Genomic DNA, 19,850 nt, shown 5'->3' with positions numbered 1-19,850 from the left:
GACTCCATCATATGCAGGATTCAACAGATGTTACGATTTTAATAATCAAACCCTTGATGACGTTCCAGACACAGTGACACTCTGGAGATCATCATTTCAGGTCATTGACCATGTTTTGAGGGTCAGTTCACTCTCCCAAGCCCCCCAGCCCTATAAATTTGGGAAAGAGTCTTAGTCATAGTATAACAATAGTAATGTGATCAGATAACTTCGATAAAGACATATTCAACACAGGGAATTGGACACTGTTTTGGCATAATACGATCCCCGAAGAAAATGCAAAAAATAAGGCTACAAGGTAGAATTCAAGTATCAATAACTTGACATTGGGATGCGGGACTATTCTGAATTATACTGTATTTATTAAACCACAAGGGTTTATGTAGCAAAATAATGAAAATTACAGTAGTAGGCAGAGCAAACCATCATCAGGAAGAAACTGTGTTGCTAATTATGACAGTGGAGGAAGGGTCCAAATGCTAAGGAATGCATGGTGCCTACAGAACTGGAAGGCTAAAAGAAATGGATTCTTTCTTGGGGCTTTGAGCAGCATAATAACCTTGCAGAGATACCTGATTTATGCCATTTGGGCTTGTTTCATAATTCTGAATTAAATTAGAGCAGGATTGTAGAAATATGCACATACACAGTGGGTGAGACAAGGGGAACATGGAAAAAGTCTCAGTGATAGAAAGGGCTGAAGAAATAGTAAGAATGGTATGTTTGAAGAGAAAAAAATACTTCTAATAGTCCTAAACCTTAACAGAAGATTTGAAAGTATTGATTGATAAATAATGAAAGATGTTGGTTATTGCAAAACAGAGTTAGGGAGGCAGATAATCACAAGTGAGCATGTATTTTTTTCAGTATAAACACAGTCTTGAGGATCAGCCTTAAGTTTTCAGTCCCTCAGTCTCTCCTCTCCAAAATCCTACCAGTAACTATGAATACAAGACAGTATGTCATGGGTTGAATGGAGGTAACCAAGAACTACATCTTAGATTCAGAGACCCAGTTACAACCATCTCAGCAGAGTACTGAGGAGATTAGATCATCCTTGGCTGCCACTAAAATCACCTAGTTTTTATGTTCCAAGAGGGTCTAGCTTGTGTGGGAGTCCTGTCTTCCTTGCTAACCCACTTTTATTACAAGACTCACTGAGACACAGAAAGGTGGTGCCCTGTGTGACCGCAATGCTGATATTGCCTCAGTGCACTTAGCCTCCTGGCTGTGTACTTTCACAACAGATAGTTGTGAGAGAGTGAGAGTCACGAGTTGTGTGAGATCTGAGTTCCTGACAACAGGATTTCTTCATCTGTTACTACATAGGAAAAAGGAACAATTTCTTTTTGAAATACTTAGCTTTCAGTTGCTCTTGGGTAGTGTCTTAGAAAAGGACAAGATTCCATCTGTTTATATTTCAGATGAGAAAGGAGGCTCTCCCTTAAGCCAATGTCCGGTGGTTCTCAAATTTCAGTCATTTTTGTTTTTATCTTAAATTTATTATTTTATTTTTTTCCTTGGAGAGTTTATTTTTGCATTCCAGTTAGTCTGAAACTCATTTATGAAGCACAGACTGCCTTAAATATGAGTTCCTCTTCCTTCAGCCTACCGAATGCTAGGAATACAGGTGTTCACTGTCTTTAGCTGTTTTTTTTTTTAATTTTTATTTTTAATGGAGGAAAGGTTTACTTGACTCACTGTTCCATCACTGTAGGTGAGTTACAAAGACAGTCACAGGAAACAGACCATTGGTTACACTGCATCCATAGTTAGAAACAGAAATCAAGGATACATGCATATGCTTGACTTACTTTCTTAACTCTTGAACAGTTCAGGATATCCTGCCTAGGCAATGGCTCCAATTCCCTAAATAGTAGTCAGATTCTCACACCAATTAAACTAAACAGGAGAAACATTTCTCCAGATATGCCCTTAGGCAACTCTCTGATTTATACACTCTCTTTCAGACACTATTTTGAAGTACATCTAGAATGTGGCAAGTTGACAAGAAAAACTAAAGATCATACTGTCACAAAAATCAAGATAACACTTCTGTTTAATATTGCATAAAATATTTAGAAATGAGTTTCCCCACTTCTTTCAGAGACACCACTGTCTATTACATACATGACGGTCAAGAAGTCAACACACCATGGATTTAATTGAGTTTATTTATTTATTTATTAATTATTTATTGAGTCACTAGGTAACCACAGCTGCTATGAAGTTTACATGTTTGATAGCCATGCCATGAACAGAGGCCAAGGTCTAACTACTACAATCAAATATTCTGGATGTTTGGATCTTACTAATGCCCTCTCTTTCATAATGTTCTCTGAGCCTTTGAAATGGTTGGTATAGATGTTCCCAGAAGGCTGTTTGTCTCTATATAGTGTTTTTGATCATGTGGACTGAAGTTGAGAGGAAATGACTGAATTTGTTCTTGGAAGACTTTAGATCACAGCCTCCCCTCATGCTGCTGCTTTCCTTTCTTCTCCTTTTTGGTTCTCTCTTCTGCTTTCCTATTACATGGATTCTGCTACCTACTATTCTTTCTTCTCCACCCTCCTTATGCTCCCTTCCTCTCTATATCACACCCATCATTGCATACTTCAGAGATACAAATAAATAATATGGCATCAATAACTATAAGAGCCAGAGATTTAGGATGACAAAGGCAAAACAATGCCTCTGGGCATGACAGGACCTCAGCATTCCTGAACTCACAGCAGCTGTACTTGCCTGCATAAGACTTACACAAGATCAAGACAGTCAACATTCCAGCACTGAGGGAGGAAGAGCATCAGGGGCCCCCAGTCTTGAATGTGAGAGGAGGTAGAGTGAGTGTTGAATATGACCAAAATACCCATGTATGCTTATGAAATTTGCCTTAAATTAAGAAAAATATATTAAGATCTCTTCCTTTGTATTCATGATCTTTTTGTTTAATTTCTCTGTCTCTCTCACATACACATACAACCAAACAAAATCATGATATGACACATATGTATATAGACACCATAATGAAACCCAATACTTTGTATGGTAACCTAAAAAGTTAATGGAAGATTAAAAATACACAAACATATTCTTAAATCTACCTTCCATTTATAAAAATATGCAGCATTTAGCTTTCTCTGTCTCTCTTATTTTGGTAAACATAATGATTTCCAGTTGCTTTGATTTTCCTGCAAATATTCCATTTAATTTTTCTATGTGACTGCATGTTGGGGGCACAAAGATGCTTGAGTCCACAGATTACTAAGGAGACCTGTAATGGTAAGTGTACATGGTTGTATTTTTAAAGAAAAGATGTAAGCCCTAGTTTTCACCCAGCAGGGATTTGGGATGATAAATAGCCTGCTGGTTTGTGTTTTCTAAAGGGTCAGGCTATACCAAGCTCTCTCAATCAAGACAAGGGAAACTTAAGAGTCTAGATGACCCTTAAATTATTCTTAGAGCTAGAGGCTCCCTTATGCTCCTGCAACCAGAACCAGAGGTGACTGATAGCCTAAATGTCCTCTAAGCTATATGTATGAATCCCAAGGAGTGAATGAACACTGGTAAGGAACTGCTCCTCTGTCTCCACCTTTTTTCTTCCAGATTTACACAAGAAGCCTTCTCTGCCAGACCTGATGGTCCCTGTGGTGTTGTTAGGAGAAAAGATGACATTGTCCTGCATCTCTGAGCATCATTTTGAAATGTCTCATCTCTCTAGGGAAGATTTTGTCTGGCTGCAACATGTACTGGTTTTGAACATGGGTCTCTATTTTGTTTCATTCCCATGGACCTCCACCATCTAACTAGTTGTCCACTTTAGACCTACTTGAAGAGGCAACTATGTTGAATATCTCAAAATTCTATATAAACAAAAGACTCATTCATTTTATTAGTATATGTTAATAATATTTAATGATGTTATACAAAATAATGGGTCTTATGACAATTTCGTAGGTGGATATGTATTTTGATCATATTCCCATCCAACTAACCTATCTTGACTTTCTTCCCCTCCAGCTGATATCCTTCCAGACACTGGACCTCAAAATATGCTGTCTTTGTAACTCAAAAGCTGTTTGTCAAAGTCTTCCCTCAGAAGCATGTATATATGTCTTTAATATTTCACTGTAGACTTCCTATCAATTATAATGTTTTCTAAGGTGTGGTTGAAGTAAGGTAACTGCGGTTTCTCACATCATTTCATTATTATGCTGCTGAAAAGTTAGTTTCTCTGAATTGAAATGTTATCTTTTGGAAGTGGGATTATTAAGACTCAGGAAGAAAAGAAAACCCCAGAAGTCTCAGGAATATCCTGACGCATACAAGATTCACAGATTCACAAGGGCCCTCCAAAGTTATATGAGTAATAACAATGACTGAGGAGATGAGACCCTTTCAATTAACCAAGTTTCCTATAAGTTGTGTAGGGAGTGCCAGGGATGCAGCTTTCATGAGTCATTACACATGCTACTTTGGGCTTTTGGTACTACAGCCACTTTTGAGTCACCCATGTTCCCATAATTATCCTTCCTCCATGATTCCTCAAGTAATCTAATAAATTCATCAGTTCAGTAAAATAGATCTGGCTGGATCATTTATTGTATCTGTCATTGGTGCCCTATGTGAGATCAGCAGATACTTGCTCATATCTCCCCAGGTCACCTAACCTATGTACACAGTAACAATCTTAAAATATAATTTCTATTGCTGTAATAAAACTCCATGACCAAAAGCAACAGGGGTGTGTGACAGGTTCTGTTGGCTTAAATCATTTACGTATACCAGGGGACAGTCCAGTGAAGGAATCCTAGAAGGAACTCAGAGTCAGGAAATTAAACAGATTCCATGGAGGTTCACCATACAAGACTGCTCCCCATGGCTTGCTTAGCATTTCTTCTTATGTGACTTAGGGGACCTGATCCAGCATGGTACCACTAACAGTGATCTAAGTTTTGCTACATCAACCATGAGTCAAGAAAATGCTTAACAGAATTTCTCAAAGGCTAAAACTATGGAGCCAATTTCTCAGTTGAGAGTTCCACTTCTCAAATGACTATAGCTTGTGTCATATTGACAAAATCAACTAGGATACTATCCCATAAGTTCTCTTTTATATTTTTATGCCTGGATTATGAGATTAACATTTGTTTACTGTCTGTCTGTTTTTTTGAAAAGGGGGATTGCTAGGTAGGTGATCTTCCTGTGTCAACCTCTCAAGAGTTAAGGTTCTAGGAACTAAGATCATCCTCAAGGTGGAATTTTATTTGAAGTCTCTTCAATCCAAGTTACTTCCAATAATGCTACAGAGAGATGCTTTCAAGGATTGTGGGTGACATAAAAATTTTACACACTTGTGGGAGTGCCTGAAAACACTATGCCTAGCAGAAAAACAAACAACATAAGACAACAAAGAAACCCAGTTCAGAATTACTTAGTTACCCAGGCTGGTTCAAACTTTGGGAATTTGTGGGAATTACATCTCCTGATGTAATACAATAACCAGTGTACAAATACATGTAATAATATTGAAAATCAACTTAAAGGGCCTGTCATTTCTTACATGAGGATGGGCTCTAGAGATAGGTTAAATGTATTAGCCTAATGGCCTAGGTAAGGATCTGGCATGGTCTCAGGCATACAGAAAATGATTAGTCTATTAGCCACCTCTTATCCTGGTTGGGGAGCTTGGGGGAACCCTGCCTATACAGATAATTGAAAGGTCCATCTATATTAGTGTGTATCTCCAGTCATGTTTGTAGGACATTGAAATGGCCTCATCCTTCTGATAACTCTGACCACCAGGCTATTAATCACCTCCAATTCCCAGTATTCTGAATGTAAAAATAGGTTAATACAAATTTTTCTTTGAAAATACAACCCTGAGTGCTTAACATTCCTAATTTCCCTAGTGATCTGAGGTTGCAAGTACCATTGTGCTCTCAATACCCCTTCCTTTCTAATTTTTAAAAGAAAAATAGAGACCCTGTTTGAATGCACTGCCCTAATGGTTAGTCCCATAAATACAGGGATGTATAAGAGAATTATAAGACTATCAAAGACAGAGGAAAGAGATCTTAACCATAATGGCCACTCAAAGATCCCTTGAGAGATTTTGTCTCTCTCTTTACACAAATCTTTATTTTTACGATCCAGAGAATGACGAAAATCTGACACATTAAAGCAACACATGAGAGGAAGTTGTTGATAATTAAGATTATGCTTGAGTAACAAGTACAGATTCATTTATTTTTATTGTGGCCCTCCATTCATCATCTCTTGATAAGTTTCTGCTATGATTTTTGTTGTAACATAAGCAGTTTTAGTGATCATAGCAACATTACCTTTGAGAATTTTCTTTGTATTCTAGTAACCATTCCTTGTATTGGTAGTAAAAATTAATTCGTAACAACCATTAAAGGAGTGAATAGATGCAAAGAATCATCACAAGTTTAAGGGAGTAATCTTCTAATTATATTGATTGATTGCAGAGATTACTGAACAAAAGGTATGTGATGTAGCCTATTTCCACACAAACCTTTATAACTCATAGGAAGGGCAGTATAATGAGCATTCCCAAAGACAGTGGTTTACCAGACAGATGGTGTGATTAAAGATGGAATCAAATTAGGAGAAATATAAGTCTATTTTAACCACAAACTATGTGATAACAAAACACTATTGACAGGAATATTAGAAGAAGTCTAACGAATATTAATATGGATGGATTCTATTTTGTCCCCTACTATTTGTGTATGGTGCATATGAGTGACTCCTGTACAATATAAATTTCTTTTTAAGAGCCAAGGAATAGACAGAATCCCTCTGGTACAAAGAAATTGTTCTTGGTGACTGTCGGATAATTGTTCTTACTGTATATAGTTTTACTGTATTAAGAGTTAAAAATCTTTCTTTTTTATTTAGACAAAGGGTGGAACTGTTGTGGGATATTTTATCATGCTGTGTGAAGATGTGTCACTGTGATTGGTTTAATAAAAAGCTTAACAGCCAGTAGGTAGGCAAAAGGTTAGGCTGGACGTCTGGGCAGAATATGGAACTCAGGTGGATGAATCTTGGCACATGGGAGATGCCACCAAGACACAGTGGGAGTCAGACATGGAGGAGAGGTAAATAGCCACATGGCAGAACATAGATTAATAGAAACAGGTTAATTTAAGTTATAAGAGCTAGTTGATACAAGCCTAAGCTAAAGACTGAGCTTTCATTCTTAATAAGTCTCTGTGTCATTATTTGGGAGCTGGTGGGCCTAAGAAAGTCCAACTAAATTTGGTGCCCTGCATTGCGCACTAAATGTGACAGGATTTCCTTGTTGGACTTTCTTTGGACCACCATTCCTAAAAGTCATTTTCCAGATTCATAACTTTTGATTTTGTTGTGATTCACTCAGTTTAACCATGACCATATGTGTGTTCATTGGATGTGAGTCCTGTGGTAAGTTGACCACACTCCAGTTGAAGGCCACATGTCTTAGCATATGTAAGTAGTGCCAGAAACTCTCTCCTTCTCCTTCTTCCCATGTCTCTCCCTTTGTCTCTGTCTCTGCTAGGAACGAACCCAAGCGGCTACAAAAATGATAGATAAGGCCTTCTATTGGTGCCTCCTGATTATCTAGGATGACTGGCCATAATGCAGGGCCAGTGGCTTCTCTTAAATTACCAATCCCACCCCCATGCTTTCATCTGTATTCTCATTATAATATATAAGGCCATTGATTTTGTAAACATTTTCTTTGCTTCTGTATTTATTTATATTTATCCATATTTATTCATGGTTCTGAAAGTTCAAGTTTCCTAGATCAATGTGTCCTGGTTACATTGTCATTCAAGTCACAACATTTTCTCACTTCATTTTTTTTCTCATCTCACTAATTGCTTATTGAGAAGGATTGGCTTTATTTACAAAATGTAAGGACATTGGTTACCTCTGACCAAATAATCAAGAGGGTCCACAAAGTTCTGAGAGTCTTCAGATGATACATGAGGTATGCATGATGGCTGGCATTCATTATACGGAGTGCACTAGAAACAAATATTATCTCAGATGTCCTTAGTTTCTGTCTACAGAATGTGGGGTTAGAGTCTTCTTTCTGTTACGCCTTCTTACTGGTTTTAGCTGTTGTCCTTTTCCAGTGTCCTTCTACATAACTGGGCATAGGTCACATCCTGGGATTCCTTGGATGTAGTAGCCTGGAGTGGGACAGAGTTGGAGGAAGGTAGGTGTTTGGCATTGGCAACTTCTGGAGCTGGCATGAACAGAACCTACCTGAGGGTATATCTCTCTGTTCTCTCCTGATTGATTATTCTTCATGTCCAATACTTTTCCTGAAAGTGGGAAAGGAGAGGTACTCCCTGCTTTATGAAGCCTGGAGGGTTTCACTTGGGCATACACAATTCTCTGGCGTTCTTCATCAGGTGGGTTCTGCAGTAAGGAGGCAATGAAATGGATAAAGTGACTCCTTTAGACAGAGAGGGCCTTTAGAAATTTTATTCACATCATTACTAATGGAGTCTTCCTAGGCTTCCTGAGGTCTTGGGGAGTCTGCAAGTGTTCTCTCCATAGTTCTGGGCTGCTATGCTCCCAGATCACGTTTTCCCAGATCCAGCAACATTCTCGTCTTCCTGTCTGAGGACCTCTGAACCTTGTGTACTTACTGCTGGTCAATTAGTTGTCTGTGTGGACTTCTGCGGACATCTCCTTAGAATATACCCAGTAAGAGTCTTCCCTTGTGATTCACACTGGCCCTATGTGCCTCACAATACATCCATTTTCTCTGCTTCCTTTTTCCTAATAGCACACCACACCACAATCATTCTTCAGTTATACACATCTCATTTCCTATCCTTGAGGTGAGCTTAGAGTGGGTGACGAACTGTGATCCTTGATGTGCTTGCAGCCCTTAAGGAAAGCTATAGCAAGAAGATGCTCTGTGTGGTATCTTATAGTGCTGTAAGCCTTAGTTTTGTAAATGTGCCTACTTTTCTGAGTTACTGCATAATGCTTCCATTTTTTCTTTGTATATCTGTTCTAAGTACACATTTCCTAATACTTTGGGATTACTTGCTCTTTCTCTAAAGCTTCCCTCCCTGCCTTGTGTCTGCCAGCAATCACCTAGTTGATCTTTATCCTGACTCTACTCAGACATGGCTTTCCCTTCATTTTTCTTCTCTATTTTCTTTTTTCCTCCAGAGAGTTCCTGAGATTTACAGGTTACCTTTGTTGTTGTTTTTTTCTTTTAAACACTAGTAAAATTGTTCTCAAGCTTAAAAAAAAAGAAGCTCTCTGTGGATGACAGGGTGAACGAGTATATGAGGATCTTGAGGAATGAGGGCTCAGTGACTCATTTGTCCTTTTGAGTCTTTAGACACATGCTAAGCAACAGACAGATGGCACACAGCCAGAAAGGAGACAGGAGAAAAGGGTCACATCGTCATAGTGAAGCCAAGATGCAGAGATCATAGTTCACAGAGGCAAGTTCTTCCATGGAGGGATCAGCTGTGGCTGATACTGGCACAAAGGAGTGCTAGACCAAACTGGGCCATACGCTCTCATCACTGTGAATGGGGCAGCAGTCTTACCCAACTGTCCAGCTCTACACTTTCCTCAGGTTCTGGGTCCATCACAGAAACATCTGTCACATTAGAACAAAGAAGTCATCTCTTGGCTATGGAATCTCTCAGTCTCCTAGACCCATGCCCTTTTCCCACAAGGAGACAGAGTACCAGGGAGTGTGATGAAACTCTGGGTTCGTTGTGAAAGTTCAGTCCCTCAGAGTGTTGACCCTAGACCCTTCCAATCAGTCTTGTGATATTGACATTTAGAGCATCTCCCTCCCCAAGGACCTCTTATTCTCACACTGATTTTCTTCCTTGATGGCAGCATCTGGGCTGGATCTGAGGAGACAGGGATTATGAGATAGCAGTGAGGTCTATGGCAGGCGGGAGTCTGGGTCTCTGGGCAGGAGTTACCTCTTCTGAGGGAGTCTATCCGTGGCTGTTGGGTCTGTATCCCCCTCAATAAGTTGCAAGTTGGTCTCCCTTTGGTCTGCATGAACTGAAAAAGTATAAACTAATTGGATGGGAAGGATCTACCAATAGAAAATTTCAGAGGAAGACATGGAATGCAAAAAACATACTGTAAGTATACAAATACTGCAGGAGATGGAAAACCTTACAAAATATTTGAAATTTTCACAGATCTGGAGGCTACATGTTTTCTTTACCCACCACATCCATACACCCAAGTTACTCTTACCCTACTTACCTGCCTTCTTCTCTTTGCCTTTACACTGATATCGGAAGAGGATGAGAAGAATAAGGAGGAAGAAAAGCAGGAGGAGGGTGACCATGACTCCAATCAGAACCTTCTGGTACCTTCCCAATCCTTAGGCATCATGCATGAAGAAAAGATGTTGTTTACCCAAGCACCTGTTGTATGCCCAGCCCACTCATTGCCTCTGTCCTCACAATCATGCAACATGGAATTGTTTCCATTACCCAGATAGAAGGAATTAAAGAGCTGGGGTTTGAACCCAACATCTGACTTTCAGCCTTGTCCTCACTACAAAGGATGAGGTACTTGTTCTAGAAAGAAAGTTTCAGATATCCAGCCCCAACTATGAGTCTTTTCCAATGTAGTGTAATGTGTCACCATTGTTGCGGCAGAGGGAACATGGTCATTCCAAAACTGGTGAATGATGGATGAGATTCCTGTTCATTCAGGAGATCACAGCCAAGGACAGCACGGGAAGTACATTGAAGGTATGGGCCAATGCTTTCCTTTATACTTGCAGAAATCAAGGTAAATACTCAGAGAAGGTGTTTTTCCTCAAGTCTGGATCTCAAAAGACCATCTTGATTTTCCTTTACTACTCAATAAAACCTGTCCAGGAATATAGAGGCTAGGAAGAAACTCCATTAAGGAATTTAAGGCTCCAGTGAATCAGAGGTTGGTGTTAACAAGGGTATGGGACCTAGGTAGAGATCTAAGCCATGGCTGTGAGGAACTGATTATCAAATGGGGAGCAAGTCTAATACTTTGAATTTATGAACTTCAGAGGAGGCTTCACCACCCCATAATGATCCCACTATTTCTGTACCCTCTTCCCATGAAAGATCTACTTACCACTATCAGTGTGGGTGGGAGGCTGATCCTTGGATACTGCCAGAGATATATGGAGAGGTGAGTATTTGAACTTGAAGCACTCGACTATGGCCTGTCAGTTTCTACCTCAATCTGGACTTTAAGTATTTCCAACTAGCTATCACTTTGTTGGAGACCAGATTTAGTGCCTCTGGATACCTGTTTGTCTGTCAAGATCACAGCTCAGGTCCATCAAGCCTCAATAAAGCATATCACTGAAGTTAAGGAAAGGATTGAGACTCTGAGGGACATAAAACTTCCTGATTGAGTCTGTGAATCATTTTTACCACAAGCCTTTGGTGACCAGCTGTTACGATGAGACTGTGCCCTTTATTTCAGGAAATATAGACAAGAAGAAAATGAAGGGCTGAGAATGCAATTGGAGACTATTCTCATTAGGTTTTGCTAACTTAATACAAGCTAGAGCCATCTGGGAAGAGGCAAATTAAATTGAAAATATGCCTCCTTCATATTGGCCTGTAGGCAAGTCTGTACAGGCATTTTATTGATTGCCTGATAGTTGAAGTGGGAGTGAGATAGCCAAGCCCACTGTGGGTGGTTCTAACTCTGGGTAGTTGGACCTTGATGATAGAAGAAAATAGTCTGAAAAACCATAGGAGGCAAGCCATGCTCCACTATGGCCTCTGCTTCAGGTCCTGCCTTGAGGGCCTACCTCTAATTCTCTCCATGATGGGCTACAAACTATAAGAAGAAATAAAACCCTTCTTCCATGTGCTGCTTTAGATCATGGTGTTTTAAGCACAAAAATAGAAAATGTAAGCAGTACAGAGACAATGTCTGATCACTCCATATACTGTCTGTTCTCAAGCCCTCCTGCTTCTACTAAATTCCAGTGAGTCATTGAAGGGAGCAGTTGCATAAAGTTGCTACTCTATGAAGTATTTTGGACTGTAGAATTTCATTATTCTACTTCTAGGCTAGAACTCTTCACAGAGCAGATCCTTGTGGGACACTATACACTAAGAAAGGATGGATTAAGGGTCCTTACCTGAGACAAGGAGTTGAATGGGGTCACTTGATTTTGACCACAACTGGGGATGGTTCCTAAAATAGCCATAGCATCTGAATGTCCCATTGTGGATGGTAGTTACAGGGTCCAGAACAAAAAGAGCCTGGAATTCTGAGGTGGAATTCTTCTGTGAGTCCAGGGTCCATGAGAGGTGGTGCTTTCCTTCCTGGATCAGAATGAATCTGCCAAATCCCAGTGATGAGCTACACTGCATGGTTATGGTCTCTCCTGAGGTCACAGCAGGGCTGGGCCAAACAGACAGGCTTGGTTTATAATAGGCTCCTAGGATACAAGGGGAAGTGTTTGAAATGAACTTTAGCTACCCACATTGCCCTGTATTCTTGGGCTCTGAGTATAGTACCCCTGGAGAGTAGAACTCCTTCTGAGGGGAGAGGCTGTGCTAATAACCCCGAGTGTCCACTCACCTGTTAGCACCAGTTCCAGGGTGTCACTGTGTTCTGACAAGCCAGCAGGGCTCTTATAGTAACACGTATATATCCCTGCAAAGGCCTCTGTCATGTATTGGATGATGAACTTAACCTTGTCTGAGCGTTCCAGAGGAGATTGTCGGTCCCAAGGATCTGAGATTCCTTCTTTATGCATATAGTACTCCTTGGCCTCCCAGGAACCCTGACACCAAATAGTCACAGGTGCATATAAGTCAGTCACAGAGTGTGGATGAGCCCAGATTTGGGGCTTTGGGAGGATTCCTACAAGGAAATAAAATGCTGAGTCCCAGTACAATCCTCCTTCAGACACCAAGTCTTAGCATAAAGTACTTACAGCCATCACAGCATTATCCATAAACTTTTTTCAGTCCACAGTGTGAAGAATTTACCAAGAGGAGAGCAGAAATAAAGTATGGTATTCAGAGTGAAGAATAAAATCTTGGGATGAAGGAGACACTCACCTGCCAGGCCTGCAGTCTTCTGTCCCACACTCAGTCCTGAAAGAAAATTCACTTTGAGAGATTTTTTTCCATCTGAGAGCCAGGGTCAATATCTTGAGGTCTCCAGATTCAATAAGACCTGGCTTGGAGCAGGGCTCCTTATAGACTTGAGTGTCAACTCTCCCTCTTCATGTCTTACCAAGGCACAGCAGCAGTTTGAACATGAGGGTCATGGTGAGTCTTGGCATTGTTCTTGCTTGTGCTCCTAGGGCACCCTGACCATGTTCTGCAGAACCATCAGACATGCTGTTTTCACACTGAGGGCAGGTCCTTCCTGTCATGGGTTTGCCACATCAGTACTATCACCAGTTTACCAGAAGGAGAACTTCTCTTTTTTCTCCAGTGCATGAGTTTGGTCAAGTACTTGGATCTCTGAAAAGTCTTTAGAGAAAATGGGTTTTTCACTGTTCCTCACAGATTTCCCCCAGTTATACATGTTTTTCAAGCCAGAGAAGGAACATTCGAATGTCACAGCATGTCATTTCACAAACTGAAACAATTGTAGATCCCAGTTATTCAAAATCAATTTTTGTCAAAATCAGCACATTGTTCTAAGAAAAGATTCATTTATGATATTACATTTGGAGGCCATAATCTCAAGGTGGCGCCATTGACTCAAGTCAAATATGTCTTAAGGCATGGCTCAGAGCAGACTCTTCTCTCTCTGCTCCCTAAGCACCAATGGTCTTCCACAACTTTAGTCAGAATGTCCTGATTTACAGCAGCCAAGGACCAACATTTTTCAATTCCCCTCTTAACTTATTTCTGTGAGATTCACCCATTTTTCCTACTTGTTTGCATTTTCAAAATGTTACTCTGGTGTTGAGGCCATAAGGCTTAAGTCCTCCTCCAAACCTTAACTTAAGTACTACCTGGTACCAGAGGTAATAAGTTCAGGTTCTGGGCATAAGAATGTAGACTTCTTTCACTTCATTATTCTGCTTGGAAGAGGAATTTTCCATTTCCCACTTAAACTTTGCTGACTGGCTTCTTTTATTCCAGGGACATAATATCTACAAGTTTTGGGGGTACCTGAATGTTGTTGTAAGCTATCGTCTGAAGATGACATGAAATAAAAATAGGGTTTTTCTAATTCAATTACAGTGGCTATGATGTCTACCTATGTTTTTCACAGGATTGGGCATAAAAATTTATTATGGATAATGGAATGGTTTCATAATATTTTGCCCCATGCTGATATTATTCTTTGCTAAAGAAGCGAGATAAGAGAGAAAGAGGTATGGGTTTTATTTGGTGGTATTTGTTATATAAACATTCTCCAAACCTCCTTAATCAGCCACATACCAATGCTTTGGTTTAATAATCAAAATTATATTCACTGGTTCACCACACCATACTTGGATGGCATTGATTTTTATTTCTCTCAGTGGTGCCTTATGAAATGTATTACATGGTTTGTTCATGTTACTCCAGATAAAGTTCCCATAACACTGCACCTTTAATTATTCTTGAGCTACAGGAGTATCTCCAAGATGGGCTCAGAAAACCCTAGTTAGACCACCACCAATCACTATTCTCCATTAGCCTCTATATACCTGGAAGACATAAGTGCTTATTGAGTGTCCAGAAGTGATAAAGTTTGTAGTTCATCATATCATACAATCATCATTAGATAAATCACAGAAGATATATTTTCTTCTAAGCCAATAATGAACACGGTAGCCAGAACTTTCTATAACATGAGGAATGTTAAATTTCAAACAGCTGCTATGTTCACAATACACACTGTGTAAGCCTATACTCAGTAAGGCATGTCTCCCAGCAATGAAGTTGTGCATCAGCTTACCAACAGGATAAACTCTGCAAGGAACACAATCTTTGCACATCCTTCTCAATGCTGACCCAAAATCACCAGATATTTGTGGTGGGATGTTTTTGTGTATGCTGTGAATGTGTTGCTCTGACTGGCTGATAAATAAAAAGCTGATTGGCTTATAGCTAGGAAGGAAATATAGGTGGTCACTCAGATGAGGAGAATTCTGGAAATTCGAGGAAGGACAGAGTCAAGATTCACCAGCCAGACACAGAGGAAGAAAGATGACAAGGCAGAACTGAGAAAAGATACCAAGCCCCATGGCTACACATATAAAAAATATGGTTTAATTTAAGTGTAGTCAGTAATAAGCCTAAGCCATTGGCCAAGCAGTTATAATTAATATAAGTCTCTGTGTATTTACTTGGGTACATGAGCGGGAGTGATTTGTCCTGACTGCTGGCCAGCTTGGACAGAGGAAAACTTCCAACTACATTTGGCTGCACAATGTAGAGCAAGAGTTTTCACCTAAACCAGAGAAAGTTTTAAAAAGAAAATTCCAAAATAGAACAAAAACGAGCTTTCTAGTTTTGGCTCTCATGTGAGCCACGAACTACAGTATGGAGGGTTTGCAGTGGCATGTGGCTTGAGTGCAGCATTGTGGATTCCTGCCACTGTACACAGAGGTGTCTCCAAGCTGCACAGCAGCATGGTACATAGTGGATATAACTTTTGCTAGAACAGAGAAAAAAATTGGTTTCTGGGCTACATGCTGCTTTGATGGAATCATAGACCCACTGCTTCCAAGAGTTGGTGGTGCACATGGCTCCCAGAGCTGGTGGTAATTGTACTACCACCATATTGGGAAGTTGAAATGGGCAGAGTCAGAGGCCAAGGCTTCAGTACTAGCCACTGCATTTTAAAGCAATAGATTCACAATAAGACAGATTAAGATAGAATAAGACTTTAAATGGTTTACAGTGCGTGTGAAAATGTACGTAGGTTTGGAAGAGAAAAGAAATTGAACATAGATAGTTGTATAAAGAAATAATTTTAAAAATAAAGTCTTTAAAGAGACAGTAAAGGTAATATAAAAAATAAGCCACATAAGATGGATATTACACAGAGTTTCTGGATTGTGTTGTCTTTGGGATTTTTAACTGCAGAAAGACATTTGATTGTAAAGGCTGCTAAAATAAATTTAAATATATATATTTAAAGTGATCTTCAAAATTCGTATCTAAGGATATGTTGTTTTGGAAAAGAGGTTCTGCTCCTGTTTCCACAGGAAATGAGAACCTATGGATCACTTCCAAGCTAATATGCTTTCATAAAGGAAAAGCCTCTGAGAGGTCTCTAGATGTTCCAACATGCAAAATCAGCTTCAAGACAACTGGCTCAGATAATGCAGCATCACAGACTACTCCAGTCAAGAGGTGACCACAATTCTTAGTTTTCTCAGGATCCCCATAAGATTACCAGTGCCAACAACCAGCAGAAAGTAGTGTAAGAAGCTATGCCCAAATTCTCAAAATATACTTTATAAATGTTTATTTTTATTGAATGGGGGTTGATTATAAATGCAATCTCTTTCTAAAGAAGAAAAGGGATATTAATAGATATGATAGGATAAAGAGCAACAACTTGAGGACATGGGGATGGAGGGGAGGGGATGGGGGGAAGGTGAGGGTGGGGTCGGGGGGAGGACAGGGGAAGCCATGGCTGACGTGTAAAATTAAAATACAAATATAATAAATAAAGAAGGAGAAAAAAGAGTAACAACTTGATCAAAATGTTTTATATTGCTATGGATTTTAGTTTATTGATACAAATTTAACGTTAATTTTGTTATATTGTATGTATATCTCTACTCTTGTTAAAGGTTAATGTTCGTACAGCTCATTTGAAATTGTAATGTATAATTAAGAAATACAGATTAATAATTAGTCATCCATGATAATCAAACTTATAGTCATGTTTGTTAAGTATTTTAGGTATATAAAAGTGTATTTCAATTATGTAGGTGATCTTCAAACACTTGAAAGACTAACAGAATATGGCATTTAAAATGTTTTAAGCACTTTGACTCTGGACATTGGGACATGCCTGCTTCTGGCAGCACCATTCTACTTCCGAGAGGATAATGGGCATTGAAGGAACTCATTTTGGGTCTGCTTTCTTTGTGGCAAAAGTTAGCCACTGGGTAAAAAAGTGTCTTGCATTGACTGTTTGACAGTATGTTGTGTAAAGTAGACATGTAGACCCATAGGAAGGTGACCACTCAAATTTCCAAGATGAGCGGGTTCTTTAGGTTCCTGCTAAATATTCTATAGGACACAGGGAGAAGCAACTAAATAACTCTAGGCCTATTGGCTGAAGATGGATGCCCCAATGATACAGAGGAAATTTGGGTGACTGTCCTGGCAGGCAGCTGTCTCTGTCATTCTAGAATTTTGGAGGTTGCTTACAATGCTCTTCCTGTTTACTAAGGTAATATTATATCCTTCTGAGGTCTTTGATGTAGTTGAAAACTAGGTACTTATAATTTTCCTTGTTTATGATAAAAGATAAATAGATCTGAAATTTAGACTCACAAATGGAGAATAGATGATAGAATATTTTCTTTAATTTTGCCAAATACAAATAGACTCAATATTGTAACTATAATTCTTGCTTGATAACTGTTTTGTTAAATGTAATTTTACTATGTTAAAGTTACAATCTTCCTTTTTTATTAGACAGAAAAGGGGAAGTGCTATGGGATGTTGTTCTGTATGCTGTGAATAGGTGTTGCTCTAACTGATTGATAAATAAAACGCCAGGCCAGTAGCCAGGCAGGAAGTATAGGGGGGAAACAGATGAGGAGGATTCTGGGGAGATGGAGGACAGAGTCAGGAGCTTTCAGGCAGACACAGAAGAAGCACAATGACAAGGCAGAATGGAGAAAAAATACCAAGCCACATGGCTAAACATAGATAAGAATTATGGGTTAACTTAAGTGTCAGAGCTAGTCAGTCATAAGACTGAGCCAATGGCCAATCAGTTATAATTAATATAAACTTCTGTGTGTTTACTTGTCAGATGTGAGTGGGAGAGATTTGTTCCAGTGGCCAGCTGACTGGGACACAGGAAAACTTCCAACTACAGCTACTCTTACATTAATTCCATCATGGAAGAATGAGTAACAAGACATACCTCACAAATAAATGGTTAGATCTGGAAACACACATTTTGAGTAAGCTAACCTTGATCCAGATGTAGAAGCACCATATGTTTTATCTAATTTCAGGAGTTATTCTTAAAACTTCAGGGGTGTGTGTGTGTGTGTGTGTGTGTGTGTGTGTGTGTGTGTGTGTTTCATTTGATATATCCATAGATATTAGGAAATTTGTCAGTTGCCATTAGAATTTGACTTAAAAGGATGGAGAATGTTACAACCTTCTATAGTGGAATAAAGAGCAGTCAAGGTACAGAAAGGTTTTAATGGCAGGGCAGATGTGTGTTGTTTCTTGATTTTACTCTATTGCCTCTTTGATTTTTGGTGGCCCTATCACCAAGCTCCCAAATAAATCCACACAGAGACTTACTATTACTAATAAATACCCAGCCTTAACTTGGCTAATGTCTATCCAACTTTTCTTTACTTGAATTATCCCATCTATTTGCCTGTGGGCTTTCTTCTTTTCTCACTTCTGTAATCTTACCTTCAGTCTCACTCTGTGGATGGCTATGTGACTATGTGGCGGGCTCAGTCTTATTTTTTTTTCTTCCCAGATTTCTCCTTCTATCTATTCTCGCTGCCTGCCAGCCCAGCCTATCTTTTCTCCTGCCTTATTACTGGTCATTCAGAACTTTTGGTCCAATCAGGTGTTTTAGGCAGGCAAAGTGACAGAGCTTCAGTATTAAAGAAATGCCACACGAAACAATGCAATGCATCTTTGCACCATTAAATGAATGCTCCACAGCATAAACAAACTTAACATATCTTAAAACAATATTCTGCAGCAGATGTGAGGAGAAGATAGAGCATGGAATAGAGAGAGGGATAACCAACCTTAAATACATTTCAAAATGCTCATATGGAAAATTACTTCTCCTTGAATACATACATTGATGTATATTGAGAGTTTAGTTGGAATTCCCTTGGACTGGGTTAATACTTCCCCTAGAAGAGACAACAGAAATATAAAGAAAATTCCAAGTTTTGGGAACAGCTGGCTTTCCTCTGAGTTGTTAGACAGTGGGGTACAATTGACGCCATAAGTATATAATGTTAGGCCAATACACTTGGTTTCTTTTCAGATCTTGTCAGTATGGACCTTTCATTGAAGACTCCATATCCTTGAGTTATAGAACATGGAGAAATTGAGCATAGGTGATATGGAAGGTTAATTTCTACTAGCTAGTATTTATTGTAATAGAATTTGATATGACAAGGATAGAGGAGAAAAGGAAATCACTTACATTATCCACCTGACATTAATCTGCACACACATGAACATATGATTTTTGACAAAAAAGACAAAAGTGTACAATGGAAAAAAGAAAGCATCTTCAACAAATGGTGTTTTTCTAACTGGATGTCAACATGTAGAAGGCTGCAAGTAGATCCATATCTGTCACCGTGCACAAAACATAAGTCCAGTGGATCAAAGACCTCACATAAATCCAGTTACTCTGAACCTGATAGAAGAGAAAGTAGGAAGTAGTCTTGAACACATTGGCACTTGAGATCACTTCCCAAATATAACACCAGTAGCACAGACACTGGGAGAAACAATTAATAAATGGGACCTCTTGAAACTGAGAAGCTTTTTTAGAGCACAGGACACGGACAACAAGACAAAGCGACAACCTACAGAATGGGAAACGGTCTTCACCAACCCCACATCTGACAGAGGGCTGATATCCAGAATATATGAAGAGCTCAAGAAATT

At 39.3% G+C, this 19,850-nt stretch overlaps 1 protein-coding gene across 1 annotated transcript; it reads right to left on the bottom strand.

The window, feature by feature from the left end:
• Positions 1–7,786: 7,786 nt before the first annotated feature.
• On the bottom strand, positions 7,787–13,349 carry LOC118580012 (leukocyte immunoglobulin-like receptor subfamily B member 4). The gene is made up of 11 exons (XM_036181852.1): positions 13,279–13,349; positions 13,101–13,136; positions 12,616–12,900; positions 12,170–12,472; positions 11,143–11,178; positions 10,282–10,401; positions 9,987–10,071; positions 9,874–9,911; positions 9,597–9,649; positions 8,284–8,439; positions 7,787–8,207 (listed from the first exon to the last, which is right to left on the bottom strand). Exons 1-11 carry the CDS (start codon positions 13,325–13,327, stop codon positions 8,130–8,132), a joined length of 1,239 nt encoding a protein of 412 aa, XP_036037745.1. The 5' UTR covers positions 13,328–13,349; the 3' UTR covers positions 7,787–8,129.
• Between the last annotated feature and the right edge of the window lie 6,501 nt (positions 13,350–19,850).

This window comes from Onychomys torridus, chromosome 1 (assembly GCF_903995425.1).
Source record: "Onychomys torridus chromosome 1, mOncTor1.1, whole genome shotgun sequence".
Classification (NCBI taxonomy): Eukaryota; Metazoa; Chordata; class Mammalia; order Rodentia; family Cricetidae; genus Onychomys; species Onychomys torridus.
Note: the sequence above shows the minus strand (reverse complement) of the source record. Positions and strands in the feature narration are given on the sequence as shown.